At 37.4% G+C, this 19,196-nt stretch overlaps 1 protein-coding gene across 1 annotated transcript in view; it reads left to right on the forward strand.

Moving 5' to 3' along the window:
- The first annotated feature begins 2,556 nt into the window (after positions 1–2,556).
- Otc (ornithine transcarbamylase) overlaps positions 2,557–19,196 on the forward strand; it is a 75,879-nt gene continuing 59,239 nt past the window's right edge. Inside the window, exons 1-3 of the mRNA XM_004665738.2 lie at positions 2,557–2,633; positions 14,313–14,451; positions 16,195–16,276. Coding sequence (XP_004665795.1) covers positions 2,557–2,633; positions 14,313–14,451; positions 16,195–16,276 — 298 coding nt within the window. The remainder of the gene's footprint in view (positions 2,634–14,312; positions 14,452–16,194; positions 16,277–19,196) is intronic.

The raw sequence follows: 19,196 nt of genomic DNA on the forward strand, positions 1-19,196 counted from the left end.
CATCCATTCTACTGGTGAGACTTTCCACAGAGGTTTTTTTTTTTTTTTTTTTTGACTGACTGTGTTCTTCAGAGCTAGAGTTCCAGCCTGGTTTTTCTTCAGTATTTCTATTTCCTTACTTATGTCTTATGATGACCTCCTTATTTCATTAAACTGGTTTCCTGTGTTCTCTTTCAGGAGTTTATTTTATTCTTTAATTCCTTTGTTTTCTTCTTTGATTCCTTTCATTCCTTCTTTGGTTTCTTGGAGTTTAGATACAATCAATATTTTTGAAATCTTTGTCGGCCTTTCATCTAAAACAGTCTCATTGGTAATCATTCTGATGGATTTATAATTTTTGGTGGTATTTTATTGTCTTGACTCTTTGTGTTTCTGGTATTAATGTAGCCACTTTTGCATCCTGAATTGATTTGATGCTTGGGTTTTGTACTTATCTTCATTGTTCTTAGATGTGGTGATCCACCTTTATACACTTTCAGGAAATGAGTTTAAGGTGTCAAGTGTGGCTCTTGTACCCCAATCCAACAGCTGAAGTAATCCTAGGTGTTGAGTTTGTTTCCTAAGCAAGTATTCTAGTAGACTGGCTAGAACAATTTACTGGCAAACTGTAAGCTTCAACTTAGCAATATACACATTCAATAAATACTAGTACAGAGTATGTAATCGTGGGGATTAAAACAAACAGATAGTCCTATAAAGCCAAAATCCCTAAGGGTGTGTGTTGCTCTATACCCTTAATCCTGTTAGCAGGTAGGTTGAGAATTCTGTTCTGATTTGGGTTCCAGGTCAGCCTGGATCTGAATCAGATCCTGTCCTCAGTAATGACAAAAGGAAAAGACAAAGGCCCTATAAATTTGAAAGCATCAAAGACAACAATATTCAACCCCCAAATAGAATTTATTTGAAAATGGTAAAACCAACAAAGAGTATGTAACCCATAACCTGCCCTGACATGGAAAGAGAGATTAGCACTTCCATTGCAGGCCTATGTACCTCTTGTATTTGTCAGTCGGCCTTGTTACCTTTTGGGGTGGCTTCCAATCTCACCAATGCTATGTGCCCACCTTGAACCTTCCTTATTGTGCTGTGGAGCTGGAGTTCTGATCAGTTGTGCTGGATGTACTGCCACTGGGGGCTAAATGCTGGAGGTTTTCAACTCTGATGGTTGGGGGATGGGAGAGTGTAGAAAGCATGGGGTTGCTCATACAATCCAGCCTGTATCCCTTTCAGTACCTCCTTAGGTAACCACAGCTGTCTTTCCTTCATATTTATTGACTTTGCAAGGAGGCTGATGAGGTGGAAAATTCCATTGTTTGGTCTTTGCTGCTGCCACTTGACAGGTGGGCAGTGCTGGGCTGGTGTGTGGATCGTGGACCACAAGCATCTCAGGGAGATTCTGGCCATTTTCCTCCTTTCTGGTGGATCTTGGTCTCTCCTGCTTCTCTGCTATGTATAAGAATAACTTATACTCCTTCACTTTTCAGAAGAGTGTATTTTGCTATGGTTTTGCTTTAATCCCTCCCTAGTCTAGTTTGGCATGGCTCCTATGTTTCCATCTTACCTGGAAGTCTAATCAATGTTTATGAAACATGCTTTAGTTTATGGCTTTCTTTTGTTCTGTAATTATAAAACCTTCCTGAAATTTTTAAACCATAGGAACATGGAATTTGGGGTAACCTAAATCTCTCTCCCCAGGCCATAGTCACTCACATTGGTTCCTAAATGATATCTTATTCCCTTTCAGGTGAGAGCTGTGTGTTTTATATCAACACAGTTCTAGCCCAATGTCTGACACAGAACACACTATGAAACAAGACAGTCTATAGCAATAGATAAATCAATAAATGTAAAGCACTTGATCTTATGAAGCCTAGGGTGGTTGCTGGGGAGTCACTTCTACTTACTACAGTCATGGCAAAATCAATAGGCAACTATTTACTTATTGAAGATCTATTTTGTTCAAAATGTAACTGGAGCCCCAGGCTTGAGGTCTCTTTATGGTACCTCTATGCTTCTCCCATTTCCTGTCATTGAAAGCCAGTTTCTAGCACATTCCTTTCTATTTATTTTTGTGGAAAGTTTGGAACTGAAAGGAAATGAAATCAGTGGAAATATTCTGGGATGTCATATCTACATCTAGGGTTTTGTGCTGTCAATTCACTTTCTCTATGAGTTATTTCTATATACCACCACAGCAGCCAGCATTGCAGTGCCTTTGTATATAATACATGTTCAATGGGTACTTTTCTACTGACTTTATACATGCATGGGGCAAAATAAATACATTATAAAAAACGGAGATACCTAGCACTGAAAAAATTAGGATTATTTCTTAAAAAGTAAAAATTCACAACAGTGGGCTTAAAGTTCAAGTGCTTCTGTACCCTGCCTGTATTATCTCTAACCAGGGTGATCTGATAAAGTGGTGGAAGGGTGGCAAGACCTTTGATCCCTCTCTGTAACTGAAAGCACTCTTAGCTCTTCAGTGGCCCCACTGGCTGACTTTCTGTGGAGCCCTCCAGAACAGAGGATCATTCTTTCCATTAGGAAAAGAAAATGCTATTTAATTTGAGGATCCTGCTGAACAATGCAGCTCTTAGAAATGGTCAAAATTTCATGGTTCGAAATTTTTGGTAAGTGATGGTCAGAAATTTGGGTCTTAATTTTGATCTATGTTGATAAATGAGATTATACTTTGCAGAAGAACAAAGCCGCAAAACGCCTCTTTCTGCAGAGTGAGTGTTAGTGGCACTGTCAGTGGTTATGTGAGACAGATGTCTCTAATCCCAGATGGGTTTTCATTTCTCAGTCCTTCTGGAATCAAATTTTACCATACACAGTGGGGTTGGGGAGACACCCATGGCTGGTACAATATACTGAATGTCCTTGACACCTTTCATTTGTATACATTTTAAAAAAGCTACTGGTCAAAGGAAATTAGAGAAACTAATTTGCTAGGGCCTTCAGCTTGTACTTGGGTTTGCTGGAAAACAATTTATCACTTGAAGGTGTTGAGGCTAATCACTTTCTTAAAAGAATTCTCCAAATAGCAACAAAATAAGCATTTACAAAGCTGTTGGAAAGGAACCTTATAAGTTTTGGGGGCTAATGTTATATAGAAATATTTTTTACAAAATAAAAATTTTCAACTAATCTATGAAATTGTTGGTGAAATATGCAAACGAGGCTATTTCCAGTTACCATATTACAAAAGCTTATCTACTGTAAACAGCCATGGTTGAGATTAAAATGTGGTGTGTCAGTGGGAAAGGGAGATGAGTAAACTGATTAAGAAAAACCATCAAGTATAGATTTTTTGGACAGAAAGCTTCTAGAGAAGTTGCATATTAATGATCAGAATTTCTCCAGAGTACCTTTACTATTTAAAATGATCTGAAAACAACATCCCTGGCATCATAAAGGATGGTTCCAGGCTTAATGATCTTCCATTGTTCATAAATGTGCCTAGTATGGACTTCCTTATTTTCTAGATCATTCTCAGCTCTCTGGATTTCATCCTCTTTAGTGAGTATAAGATTCTCAGAAGACAGAGCAACATTGTAAATGAAGCCTATAATATCAGACATTGGTGAGATCTAAAGCTATAGAATTACATATTTGCTAATTTTACAAGTAGGGAAAACAAAACCCAGATAGTATGGGATTTATCAACTAGTGACTAATTTACAACATGTAATTTAAGAATGTGGTGAAAAAGCTCAGGTGTTGGAGTTTAAAGAACTGCGTTCCAAACTTAGCATCACACTTAACTGGCTGTATAACCTAAACTTTTCTGCAATATTATTTCACCTACAAAATGGAAAAGTGGATAATAATCACCAAAAGTTAGGTTTCTTTGTCAAAAACTAAGAACCCACAATAGTGGAGTTGGGCTTAAAGTTCAAGTGCCCCTGTACCCTGCCCTGTAGTATCTCTAAGCAGGGTGATCTGATAAAGTAGTGGAAGGATGGTAGGACCTTTGATCCCTCTCTGTAACTGAAAGCACTCTTAGCTCTTCAGTGGCCCCACTGGCTGACTTGCTGTGGAGCGCTCCAGAGCATAAAATCATTCTTTCCACTAGCAAAAGAAAATGCTGTTTAATTCGAGGATCCTGATGAATAATGCAGCTCTTAAAATGGTCACAGTTTCGTGGTTCAGTAGTTTTGGTGATGGTCAGAAATCTGGGTCTAATTTAGGATCCATGGTGAGAAATTAAATTATATTCTCCAGAAAACTGAAGCCACAAAAGTCCTCTTTCTGCAGAGTGAGTATTAGTGGCACTGTCAATGGTTATGTGAGACAACTATACATATTACACTGTGGTATAGTCATTCATACAACAAATACTTATTGAGAACTGATCTTGCACCATCCTTTATGGGAGATTTTAAAGAAACAATGGTAAACCAAATAATGAGATCATTCATTCAAGCCACATGAAGACACAGTGTAGTGATGCACAATGACATAGTTCATGTGTACTGTATAAAAGAATGGATCAGCTGGGCGTTGTGGCACACGCCTTTAATCCCAGCACGTGGGAGGCAGAGGTAGGAGGATTGCCATGAGTTCAAGGCCACCCTGAGATGACAGAGTTAATTCCAGGTCAGCCTGGACCAGAGTGAGACCCTACCTCGAAAGGCAAAAAAAAAAAAAAAAAAAAAGAATGGATCAATATTCATTGTTTATTATTCCAACTTAGTAAGTTATATTAGATAACAGGATGATACAATTTTATTTGTTTTTTATTTTCTTTTTCAAGGTGGGTCTCACTCTAGCCCAGGCTGACCTGGAACTCACTGTGTAGTCCCAGGATAACATTGCACTCACAGTGATCCTCCTACCTCTGTCTCCTCCTAAATGCTAGGATTAAAGGTGTATGACATAGCTTCCAGCTTCCATATGTTTTAATAAAGAAAAATCATTGAGTAGAAAATACTCCAGTGAGTGACTAATAAAAGCCTGAAACGTAAACATACTCTTTTTGGCAAATATATGATGGTTGACTTTTTACAGTTATGGCAGGTCAAGTTTTACAAGTGAAATCTCTTCCAAGTAGTTGGTGTTTTGATATGTACTAATATTTTAGTGTCTAAATTTGGTAAATAAATTATATTTCTGAAAATCCTACCTAAATATTTCTAGAGTAAATAGGGGCTGGGAAAAATATAGCTAAACTATTATAAATATATACTGACTACTTTCAAATACAAAAGCTTCCAGTACCTACATTGTGAGAAAATTAATAGAATGTGTCCATACTAAAAATAAATCAGATAAGGGTCTGGAGAGATGGCTCTGTGGGCAAGAGCATTTGTTTTACAAGTATGAGGACATGACTTTGATCTCAAGTACCTACATACGAAGCCAGGAATGTCCACACATGCCTGTAAATATAGCACTGATGGAGGCCAAAGAAAAGGAGATTTCTGTGGATCACAGGTTGATCAGTATAGCTGAAAACCTTGGAGCTCCCTGTTCAGTAAAAGACACTGTCTCAAGAAAATCATGTAGACAAGTGACAGACACCTGATTTCTTTCTCTTTCCAGTGCATGTGTTTTCATAGGATGCACATACCTGCACACATATATGCATAGTATACCACACCATTCACACACCATAATACAACATACTGCCTCCAAAATAAAAATAAACTATGTGTTTGTTAATATTGTCAGCTTGATTGGATTGAAGAACATCTAAGATATTAGTAAAGCAAGTTCTGGGAGTGTCTGGGAAAACATTTCCAAAGATGATAAGCTAGGGGAAAAGAACTACCAATTCTCTCTGCTTTCTGGCCACCATGAATTGAACTACTTTGCTCTGACATGCCTTTTTCAACTCGATGAGCTTAAACTTCTGAAATTGTGAGCAAAAAAATTCTTCCTCCCCTGTGTTGTCTATGTCAGATAATTCATCATAGAGGTATCTAACACATATAGAAATATTTTTATGGTATTCTCCATTGAAATGGGTATTTTTCCACTGCATTATTAGTCATACTACCTTCCAGATAAATTAAATCAGAATTGTTGATCTTCATATGATCATCAACCTTTGACAAACCTCCTTCACAATAAAGATAAACTTTCTATGTTATACGTTTTCTTTGATTTTTAGCCTTCACCAAACTTTGAGTTCCTTTTCGCTTTTCTTGGGGAAAGTGAACAGTTCTTGTTACAGGATATACCACATGAATTTACCATTAAAGACAAAATATGTGGTTAGGGTTTGGCAGTACCACAAAATTGGTATGGTACACTTTGGAAATGTAATTGACATGATAAAGTAATGGCTGAAACCATCCATTCAGGTCCCTGCATCAATCATTTTTGTCAATTATTATTATTATTATTATTATTTTACAAAATCAATAGGATCAGGCACCAAGACTGGTGAAAACACCCAATGAACAAGCATTCCATCTTGCAAACAAGACTCTAGATCTAGGCTATGTTTGGATAATCATGCTGTATGATTTGTTGCCTAATAGAGAACCCACTTATACCTTCTAAAGAAAACACTAAAAATATTTTTCTTTATCCTAGAAGACCAACTTTTAAGTGCAATTCAATTTAATCTCACAAATAGAAATTTTTTTAGAGACTATTGGGATAACCCACCTAATCTGTAGAGGTTATGGACTGGAGCCAGAGGTGACTGGTTTTAAGGTATTTCATTCTAGACCTCTATAAGGACTCACATAACCAAAACTCATTATGTTTCCTTCATCCCACAAAACACCCATCCATACACATGTGAACACACAGATGTTATCATAGACCATCTGTGGTCCTGTGTAGAGGAGAGAAAATAGTGAGTGACAATTGATTATTCTTATTTTATGCCAAGACTTACACATGCCCTTAAAAATCCATTAATCTTAGTTTGACTCAGAAAATTATAAAAGGCATAGGACCAAGACTGGAATGCGGACATGGTATTTCCTTTGGCTAATAGTAGTTTTGTTTCTGAGTATTTTGTCAATAATTTAATTAAAATAATAGAAGCCATAGATTTTCAACAATTGCAGAAGTACTTAATAGGTTGATATTGTATATATGTAAGTACAATGATTGGGATGGGGAGGTAATATGATGGAGAATGGAATTTCAAAGGGGAAAGTGTGGGTGGGGGGAGGAAGGGAATTACCATGGGATATTTTTTTATAATCATGGAAAATGTTAACAAAAATTAAAAAAAAATTAAAAAATGACACAAAGGGGCTGGAGAGATGGCTTAGCAGTTAAGCGCTTGCCTGTGAAGCCTAAGGACCCCGGTTCAAGGCTCGATTCCCCAGGACCCACGTTAGCCAGATGCACAAGGGGTCGCACGTGTCTGGAGTTCCTTTGCAGTGGCTGGAAGCCCCTCTCTCTCTCTCTGCCTCTTTCTCTCTGTCTGTCACTCTCAAATAAATAAATAAAAATAAACAAAAATAAATGACACAAAGAAGAAAGGAATTGCCTATGGGGTCAGCGCGGGAAGGTCCCACATGGCAGTGCCAGCCACCTGTGGCTCCTGTTCCACAGTTTTAGAATATTGATGGCCTAAAGTATCAGAAACAGTCACCTGGTTACCAATAATAATTTATAGTGCATATGCACATGTAGCAACATTAAGAACAGATTTGAGTAAATTCTTTGCTTAAAATGATTATAATTTCCAATATTAAAATAAATGCATTTGGAAAAGATTTGTGGTTGTTTGATCACATTAGTGGAGTCAATTCAAGGTTTTGTGGAGTAAAAGGACTCCTTGCATACTTTCTAGTCTGCTTATTTTAAGGAGAAAAGAGAGAATGGAATTAAAATTGGCCATTACTAATTCACAAAGCAGGACTAAGGAGATTGCTCAGTGGATAAAGTGCTTGCTGTTTTAGTGTGAGGATGGAATTTTCTGTAATCCCAGTACGTGTGAGGTGGAGAGTGTTATTCCTGTCATAAAATGGGTAGCTAGATTAGCCAAATTAGCAAATTCTTGGCTCAAGTGAAAGACGCTGCCTCAGTAAATAAGGTGAAAATCTATCCAGGAAGAAACCCAATGTCTAATTCACGTGCACACGTACTCACACATACACACACACACACACACACACACACACACATACAAAACACATACACACATGCGTGCACATTGCACATACATACACATGCTCCCCCCCAAAAGAATTCAGGAACGTTGTCTTCATAAACTTCACAAGTATTTTTGAAGATAAAGACTCGGAGAATCAGAGAATTACTTCTTTTTCTCATTTTCAGATGGGAAATTAAGGCTAGATATGGCATATGACCTTCCTAATGTTGTATTTCATTCCTGAGTCTAGGCCAAATTAGGACTGTAATTCATCTACTTAAATCTACACTTCTGTTAGGTATACTACTTTGCTAATTTGCTTCCTCCAAATTGATCAGGTTAACTAATCGACCTTTTCCCAATATCCTCTTTTAGATATTAATCAAAATACCTAAAAATAGATAACAAAAAAATTGTCATGACTCTCACATTGATGAATAGTTAAGAAACATATGAATCTTAGTGATAAGGACCATTGGCTCTCTATTCTGTCTCCAGAAGCTAAAAACTTTATCTTAAATTCCCCATGGGGATCAGAGAATTTTTCCTATCAAACAAAAGTCAATTTCTGACTGACCACATTTTACTCAAATAAAGCAGTTTCTTTTCCAAAAAATTCAGTTTTACCAGAGAATTCACCAAATTCTTCCCCATCCCTCAAATAATTTACCAAAGTTGGAAAATGTACACACTAGCAATGAAAAACTTCATTCTGCCAATAGCAAATGCTCTTACATTTTCTGGCTAGGAAGATAATTGGGCACAGTTAATGTATAATTCTTTTTGGGGGGGTTGAGTTATAGTCTCATGCTAGCTCAGGCTGACCTGAAATCACTCTGTAGTCTCAGGGTGGCCTTGAACTAATTGTGATCCTCCTACCTCTGCCTCCCAAGTGCTGGGATTAAAGGCATGTGACACCATGTCCAGCTTTAATGTATAATTCTTTTTTTTAATTTTTATTTATTTATTTGAGAGCGATAGACACAGAGAGAAAGACAGAGAGAGGGAGAGAGAGAGAATGGGCGCGCCAGGGCTTCCAGCCTCTGCAAACGAACTCCAGACGCGTGCGCCCCCTTGTGCATCTGGCTAACGTGGGACCTGGGGAACCGAGCCTTGAACCGGGGTCCTTAGGCTTCACAGGCAAGCGCTTAACCGCTAAGCCATCTCTCCAGCCCTAATGTATAATTCTTAACACAGATGCTTAGTATTTAGTGACTTGGGGTTAAGAAATCATTTATTTTTATTTATTTATTTTTTTTAATTTTTTATTTATTTATTTGAGAGCGACAGACACAGAGAGAAAGTCAGATAGAGGGAGAGAGAGAGAATGGGCGCGCCAGGGCTTCCAGCCTCTGCAAATGAACTCCAGACGCGTGTGCCCCCTTGTGCATCTGGCTAACGTGGGACCTGGGGAACCGAGCCTCGAACCGGGGTCCTTAGGCTTCACAGGCAAGTGCTTAACCACTAAGCCATCTCTCCAGCCCTTTATTTTTATTTTTGAAGTAGGGTCTCACTCTAGCTCAGGCTAACCTGGAATTTACTATGTAGTTTCAGGGTGGCCTTGAACTCATGGTGATCCTCCTACCTCTGCCTCCACCTCCCAAATTCTGGGATTAAAGGAATGTGCCACCACATCTGGCTAAAAAAATCTTTTTTTTTTTTGAGTGATTAAATTTATATAAGGAGCTAATTGTGATTTTTCCAAAGTTAGTAGATCTCACTAAACTGTAAATCAATTTTAAATCTTATTTTTGCATTTTAGCTTTTGATTGGCACAGAATATTTGTATATATTTATCAGTTTCAATGTGATGTTTTGAATCATATTGGGTCTTACTTAACTCAGGGCAGTTAGCACATCCTTCACTTTAACATTGTTGAGAGAAAATCTGTGCATCATTCCCATTGTCCCCCATGTTCTATCTTCTTTAGTATGTATGAGTTGTAGCAGGATGAGATTTAGGTCTGATTTACAGTATAGTTTGTTGTTTGTTTCAGTTTTATTTCCTGTATGCTATAGTACGAGGAGACAAAACACTGTATGAAAAAGATAAAGAGTGATTTAGGTCTTGGTCCCAGAGCAAGGCTGGCTGCCTGGTTTCAGGCATGGATTCTCTGCAGGAGCTTAGTAACTTTATGCAAGCTTCTTTACCTCTATAATTCCTATATGGAGAAAATGCAGCTGATGTCTAAATGTGGAACTCTTCTACTTTTCTCCAAGTTTCTCTGAGCTACATAGGAAAAGGGTGTGGCAGTTTCACTTTGGAGCCAAGAGGAGTTCTATGAGATGATAGTAAACAGGATAGGAATATAAACTAGGGCCATTGTATTTGCTTTCCTTTCAGTGATATGTTTTCCTGGTTATTCTTAATATCTATTAAAAACAACTTTTCCTCAAGTTAACATTTCCTGTCCCACCTTCGGAATAGAAGTCAGACAGGTAGTGACTACACAAATAATTTTTTAATTGTATAAACAGCATGACCCTATTCATTAGTTGAGACTTTTGTTTCTAGTCAGTTACTCAAATCTTCACATACTGGTGTCTCTCTATCCTTTTATCTCTAAGAATGATGAGTACTTATTGTGTCCAAAAGAGACTTATAGACTACTAATATTCATTCTACTTAGAACAAAGAAAAGGTTTATCATCTACAATCCTATGTGGCTTGTATTTTATTTCAGAAGTAAAAGTATTTTCAAAACACCCCTAAATGTGATTTTGTAAAAATTAAGCTGCCATATCCTCATTCAAGGCCCACATATAAAACCTGCTTAGAGATATCTAAAAAGAAGAATCCTATTGACCTTGAAGGCACTTGAATATTAGCCAAAGGTTGTACTTTTCAACAGCATTGTTGCTTGTATACTCCAGGTATTGCTTAATTAATTTATTTATCAGAGCTAAATGCATAGCCAAATTCCTTATGTAATTTCTAGTTTTCTACCTCAAATTTATACCTCCAGAGTTATCAAATGGATGACTCCCAAGTGTGTGTGTGTGTGTGTGTGTGTGTGTGTGTGTGTGTGTGTGTATATGATTTTTTTTTTTTTGAGGTAGAGTCTCACTTTAGCCAAGGCTGACCTGGAATTCACTATGTAGTCTCAGGGTGGCCTTGAAGCGATCCAAGTGCTGGGATTAAAGGCATGTGCCACCATGCCCAGCCAGTTTTGTATGCCTTAACTGGAGTTGCAGTAGAAGGAAGAAAATGAAGGTCTTTTCTAGAAAATTCTTTAGCCAGCAAAATATTTTGTGTTTTTGATGTCATTTCTTAAATATTTTATTCTCTTTAGTGTATTTTCCTTTTCTATTTATTTATTTATTTTGGTTTCTCAAGGTAGACTCTTGCTTTCTAGCCCAGGACGACCTGGAATTCACTATGGAGTCTCAGGGTGGCCTTGAACCCACAACAGTTGGTAGCTCATATATAATAAACAGTCATTATCAGTGAATATTTGTGTTCTTATTAACATACTTTGAATGGATACATCATATGCTGGTACCATTTTTCCCTCCTCCCTGCCCACATTACCTGAAGGCTCTCCTCAGTGGGGTTGCTGGTATTGTTTATGGGATTGTGGGTTATACGTTGTGATAGCAGGAATTAGTTGTTGGGGAATATTATAAATATTAAACTTAAAATTTGAGAAATATTACTTTATAGAAATTTCCATTTGGTGAGTCTTTATCCATGTATTTTGTAAAATTGAACACAGTTGTTCACCTCTGAAATATGTTTACTAAAATTTTGTTCCACATATAACCTTTAAGCACAGATTTTATATGCAGTGAAATATATCATTAATATATTTACTCAGTCAACTAATTAGCCAACCTACCTGCAATCTGTATGGAAATTCTCTTCTTCATCAACAAGAAACTCTTAAGAGGTCAATCTCATATAATATATTCTGAAAAATATATTCTCACTCACTGAACTTTAATGAAAAAGCCAACATTGTTAGAAAGTAAGATATTTAATGAAATATTTATTCATCCAAGTTGTTTGACACCATGCAGTGATAACAACAAATGGGATGAAGTCATGATTTGCCAATGTATAACCATGTTCCCATTGCAAAAATACATAAATTTCAACAGAATATACACACAAGCTCTCCTTAGGCTCAAATTCAAGCATGATCCTACTGTGACAGTTACTGTGCTATTAGTACAATTAAAGTGTAAGATGGATATAGTACAAAGTTACACAGGAAGAATATGTTATGTGTGTTCTATTGCACAGCACAGTGACCGTAGTTAATAATAAAGCATTTTTGTTTCAAAATAGATAAAAGACATTACATTTAAATTTAATTTAAAAATTAAATTTTTCACCACAAATAAATGATAAATATTTGAGATGTTTGATATGCTAAATAACCTTAACTCACTATTATATAATGTATACATGTACTGGAACATCACATTGTATCCCATAGATATATGCATTATTTCTTTTACAATTAAAAATAAAACTTGAAGAAAAATGAAAATGTTAACTCATATACTCCCACAAAAGATAAAAAAGAAGTTTTGGAGAGTGTTACTATTGTTTATAACTCTTAGAATCATGGAGTAGGTGCCCTTGCCTCACCTCATTTCAAGCCCAAGTCAAATGATTCCAATGAGATCAATATCTTTAATAGAGATAAATATTATAACTTGAGGAACTTTAACCTGATGTCTGGCTCATACCTGAGAAAAGTAAAGAGGTGTTAGCTAGTTATCTAGGAGTGTTTTGTACCTATTTTAATTGAGAACATTAATGCATGAACATACTGTAATTTTCCCTTATTCTTGTCCCATTAACCTCTTTTATCCTCTCTCCTATTCTCCCATTCTACTGAGGACCTTCCTTTTCCAAGAGTTCTTCCTCTGTCTTGATGTCTCATTCCTTTTGTTCTCTTCTCTCTGCCATGTAAAAAATATTGATGAGCTCAGAGCAATGCATGTTAGGAGTACAGTGCCCTGAAGTACTACTTCCTACCCTGTTGCTCTTACATTGTTTCTGCCCCTTCTTCCACAATATTCCCTGAGCCCTGCAGGGCATGATAGAGATGTCTATTTTAGTGTTGAGTTCTGTATTGATGGCAGAACAGAAGAGGCTATATTAGAATGGACCAGACTCTTGTCCAGGCAAAGAATATGAAGGACTTTCCACAAACTACTATGGAATGAGAAAGACATCTGGAAGCATGGTATTATTTCAGCTTATGATGAAGAGACCACCTGGAGTGGTGGAAAGATCTCAGAAAAAAAAAAAAAAAAACGTTATCTATTTTCCCTTAATGCCCGAGAACATATAATTATCCACACTAAAAACTGCTGTGAGAATTTCCCAGTGACATAGAATTCTCTAAAAGGTTCCCTATAAGCACCTCACAAAGGAAAGAGTCAGCTTCAAACACCTACCAATGATCCTCAAAAGCTAGAATATAATCACATGTTTCTCCCTCTTAACATTTTCATTCACTTGGACTCATGTAGAGAAATTGAAAGCAAGCAAGCAGAACCAATAGTTCCAAGCCTTTTATCCCTCATGAATGAGACCAGCTTGAGTGAAACATTCGATGCCACAGAGCAAGTATCAACTTGCAGTAAATGTCCTAAGCTTTTTTTTTTTTAAAGCCATTACTATTATTGCACATTATTATTATTATTACTGAGAGTTTTTGGGATTGGAAAATAAACAAAATCCTTTTTAAAAACACATATCTTTTAGCTACAGGATTTGCTGTATTTTCATTCTGGGACAAAAAAAAAAAGTCTTTAGGCGCAGACCTGATAGGGAGTAGGAAATGCATTACCAATTCTAGTTATGTGGGTTTCAATAACAGTGGCTAAAATTTACCAAGTGCATATTATATGCCAGTCACTATCTGATTTACATGTATTAAATCATTCTCACAACAACCCTGTATAGTGATTACACTCATTTTGTTAGTTGGGTACTGAGAGAGGTAAGGTAACTTGTCTACAGCTATATGATTATTAAGTGGCCAAACCACTTTTATGACTAGTTCCATTCAAGTGAATAAGAATTCATTTTTCCCCACAAATCTTTCTTTTCTCTAAACATCCAAATTATTGGGTATCTAAAATGTAAATCATGACCATATCAGTTTCAGTGTACTCACACTATAGCAACCCATGAGGCTACAGAGCAATGAGCTACCACAGAACATTTTTTATTAAATACATATTTTTACTCCTTTTCTTGTTTCTTCTTTTGTAGGTGTGGGAAGCCATTACAGAACAAAGTACAGCTTAAGGGACGTGATCTTCTGACTCTAAAGGACTTTACAGGAGAAGAAATTAAGTATATGCTCTGGCTATCTGCAGATCTTAAATTCAGGATAAAACAGAAAGGAGAAGTATACAACATTTTCTTCTTACCTTCCATTAGTAACAATCAGCCTTTTCAGAGGCAGCTTTCCCCAAGAAAGAGGGAAAAGAAAATGCATTAAAATTCCTAAGCAGTAGCTAAGTAATGAAACCTCACACTTGAGGTAATTGATTATCACTGTGTGAAGAGGGATATTTAAAATATCATAAAAATCAGCTATTCTATGACAATTCACTGCACTCCTTTCATTGGAATACTGAAATTCATTATTAACTGAATTTGAACCAGTGAAATCATTTGTCTAGAAAGATTTGGTTTTAATGCATATTTTTCTGTGTGTATTCTATCAAGTTAAAATGGATGGTATATTATTTTCTAGCATTAATATATCTGTTCTGTATGTATATCAGGTTTTATGCAATTATTAAAATAATGAAAAAATTACAATTATGAGATTATGTTTTAAACAAACACTTCACTTAGTAAAGGAACAATTAAATGCTAGCCAAGTGAGGGAGAAAATGGGATATGGTGTTTAGCTATAAGCATTTCTCTTCATTTTGAACAATTTATATTTGAAAATGCTTAACTAATACAGTACCTTATGTTTAGACTGCTAATTGTTAAAATATTTTTGTGATCCTAGTTTATTCAAGTAAAATTCTTAGAGTTGATTTCAGGTTAAAGGGGATTTGACAAGGCTCTGATTTTCTTTTTTTTTTAATATTTTTTGTTCATTTTTTATTTTTTTATTTGAGAGCGACAGACACAGAGAGAAAGACAGATAGAGGGATAGAGAGAGAATGGGCGCGCCAGGGCTTCCAGCCGCTGCAAACGAACTCCAGACACGTGTGCCCCCTTGTGCATCTGGCTAACGTGGGGCCTGGGGACCCGAGCCTCGAACCGGGGTCCTTAGGCTTCACAGGCGAGCGCTTAACCACTAAGCCATCTCTCCAGCCCAAGGCTCTGATTTTCTTATCTACTTAGCTAGCTCATCATTCACCAAAGAACAAACCGAGGACAACAGAAACCCCATATATTATGAGTTGATGTTGTTTCAGAACTCCTGATCTGAGAGGAAAATAGGTTTGTTTAGGTCTCGGGCACTTGCTCTTCACTCACTGTATCTTCATAGGTTACCTGGCAGGAAAGCCAGAACTCTCCTTCCAGAAACAAATGTTTTGTGTTTTCTCCCATGAGGATGGATGATGAACATGAAGTTGAAACAGAAAGACTTAGCCACTGGTCTACATGGAAGTTTTAGTAGTGCCCCATGTAGTGACAGAGTAATATGCTCTTAACTGAAAGCCTCTGTGAATCACACATCTTCAAGATCATTGAATGTTGAATGGGATTAACTAACACAATGAATGGCTCAAGTGTGAAGTATGCTTTGGATTAAGTCCCCATGTTGAACTAAAACTAAATAATATTACCTTATACCAGACATGGTGACACATATCTTTGGAGGCGGAGGTAAAAAGATCAGGAGTTCAAGGCCAGTCTCTACTACCACGCAAGTTCAAGGCCAGCTTGGGCTATGAAATCCTGTCTCAAAAAAATGTATTTTTCCAACTTTCATGTCAATAAGCTGTGTGAATTGAAAATGAAAATAGTTTTAAATTCATTTTAGCAACATTGTAAAGGCTCAAAAGCTGTGCTTTTTTTGTTATTTTTATTAGTGTAAAGAGTATATTTTGAAATGTAATTCTGGGTCTTGGATATACAATTTAACTTGCATTTTAATTGCATTTTTATCCTTGATTTTCAGTATTTGCCTTTATTGCAAGGAAAGTCCTTAGGCATGATTTTTGAGAAGAGAAGTACTCGAACAAGACTATCCACAGAAACAGGTGAGTCACTGACTAATTTGTACTCATGTTGAAGAGGAGGCCTGGGGTGAGGAATTGGGAGGTGCAAGGCGGTGGTGAGCTTTGTCTGTCTTCAACAACCACACATTTTCATGCGAGCAGCAATGAAAACCTGTAAATGTTATTTTCAATTCTACAAGCTTTTTCTTCCTAGAATTTCAAAAGCAGAAATAGCAGCTTCATCTGTAGGAACTCCATGGAGACATGAGTAGAAGTGCAACAAAACACTTCAGGTTCAAGATAAAATGTAGGTAGACACAATATGTATGGTTTCAACTCATGTAAGAAATATGAATATATTTAATTTATTTAGTTATTTGCAAGGAGACAGAGAGAGAAGAAAAGAAAAGAAAAGAAAAGAAAAGAAAAGAAAAGAAAAGAAAAGAAAAGAAAAGAAAAGAAAAGGAAGGGAAGGGAAGGGAAGGGAAGGGAAGGGAAGGGAAGGGAAGGGAAGGGAAGGGAAGGGAAGGGAAGGGAAGGGAAGGGAAGGGAAGGGAAGGGAAGGGAAGGGAAGGGAAGGGAAGGGAAGGGAAGGGAAGGGAAGGGAAGGGAAGGGAAGGGAAGGGAAGGGAAGGGAAGGGAAGGGAAGGGAAGGGAAGGGAAGGGAAGGGAAGGGAAGGGAAGGGAAGGGAAGGGAAGGGAAGGGAAGGGAAGGGAAGGGAAGGGAAGGGAAGGGAAGGGAAGGGAAGGGAAGGGAAGGGAAGGGAAGGGAAGGGAAGGGAAGGGAAGGGAAGGGAAGGGAAGGGAAGGGAAGGGAAGGGAAGGGAAGGGAAGGGAAGGGAAGGGAAGGGAAGGGAAGGGAAGGGAAGGGAAGGGAAGGGAAGGGAAGGGAAGAGAAGAGAAGGGAAAACACAGAGAGAGAATGGGCATGCCAAGGCCTCTAGCCACTCTAATGAAACTCCAGATGCATGTACCCCTTCTACATTTGGCTTACATGGGTTCTGGGGAATTGAACCTAGGTTCTTTGGCTTTACAAACACCTTAACCACTAATCCATCTCTCCAACCCATGACTATTTTTATAATTTGAACTTTTTCCTTCTGCACCAGTTCTGTGGTAGGAAATACCTCCCACATTAGACAGTCTTCAATTTTGTAGGGTTTAATTGATCAATATCAGATCTCTGCTTGCTTTCTCAACAGTCATTGATAAATCCTGGAGGCTATATGAATGTTTAGCTGATAGTGAGTCATTTGACGATCTTGTCCTTGGTCATTGGAATATCAGCATCATCATCAAAGGTTTACTCTGGAGTTTGATGAAACTTCATTGTTTATTTATTTTTGTCTTTTCATTTTTTTAAAAGTTATTTTATTTATTTATTAAGAGAGAGAGAGAAAACAGGTGCCATGGTCCCTAATTATTGCAAACTTACTTCAGACATATGTGCCAACCTTGAGCATCTGGCTTTACGTGGTTACTGGAGAATCAAACCTGGATCCTTTGCCTTTGACAGTAAGTGCCTTAAATTCTGAGCCATTTGTCCAGCCCATCATTTTTTAGATTATTAAAAAATTCATTAAAATTCCGTAATCACCTCCCATAAACCTCTCTGAACTCTCTGTACCACCCCCTCCCCTGGACCCCCTCTTCTTTCCAAATATTCACTCTTCTATTTTGATATCTTAATTAGGTCCTCCATCATCCATGACAACAGGTTAATGTTAGCAGTTCTTCTGCAGGTAACAGCAGTGAGTGTGAGGCCATGAATGTAATGCTCACATTGTATCTGGTAGATAGTGTTCCAAAGAACTTCTCCCCATCCTTTGACACTTTCAAAAATTATTTTTGTAATTATCATCAAAGCTATTTTTAATTTATTTTAATTTGACAGAGAAAGAGGGAGGGAGGGGGGAATGGGCAGGCCAGGGCCTCCAGCCACTGCAAACAAACTACAGATAGTGCGCCCCTTTGTGCATCTGGCTAACATGAGTCCTGGGAAATTGAACCAGGGTTCTTTGGCTTTGCAGGTAAATGCCTTAACCACTAAGCCATCCCTCCAGCCCATAAAAGCTGTTTTTAAAAATTACATAATCCCCTTATACCACCATCCTTTTTCTCTCTCCTTCTCCCACTGAACTCCTCCTTTTTTCCTACTATATGCTCTCCTACTTTAATGTTACTTTTTGCTCTCATCCACAACAACCTGTTACTGGGCCCAATAATATACAGGTCTTGTATAAGAAACACCTATTATTATGTCATGAATGCATCAGCCTATTTTTATCTGAAAGACAGAATTCCAAAGCACTCCTCCTTATCCTTTTGCTCTTTTATTCTTTCTACCCCAGTAGTCCATGAACCATGAACCTTTTAGGGTATGATAGAGATGTCTCATTTGGTACAGAACTATCAACTGTTACTTCTCAACACTTTGAGGAGTTTTGAGCCCCTCTCCCCAGTAGTCACTGCCATCAGAAAAGAGAAAATTCTCTAACCACAAGTGAGAGCAGTGCTAGTATGTGGACAAAAGCATAAGTATTTAGAGGGAACTTGGTGAGCATAATACATCTATATAGTCAAGCAACTATTGTAGCTCCCCCCAGGGATTATCACCTTCCCAGCCATAGGCTTTTGATTAGCTTTTCAATACCAGGCATGAATTCCCTTCCATGAGAGAATTTGCTGAATTTTCTGTTTTTATGTTGGATTTTCAATTTGCTATAGTTTTTATTTTGCTCAGATCACATGGCCTGAATAAGATTCACTTAGTTTATACCTTCAAACTCTTGATAGCTCCCCACACCTCCCTTAGTACACATGTACTGCAAAGCAAAAGTCTCTACCAAATTGTTCCTTTTTGCAATGGAGAGCCATGGAGTTCTAGAAGACTATTGTACAAGCAGGGAAGAGGTAGACTTAGTTCTGGAATTTCTCAAGTTCACATGAGGGTTTTGTCATT

The sequence above is a fragment of the Jaculus jaculus genome, chromosome X (genome assembly GCF_020740685.1).
Source record: "Jaculus jaculus isolate mJacJac1 chromosome X, mJacJac1.mat.Y.cur, whole genome shotgun sequence".
Taxonomy (NCBI): Eukaryota; Metazoa; Chordata; class Mammalia; order Rodentia; family Dipodidae; genus Jaculus; species Jaculus jaculus.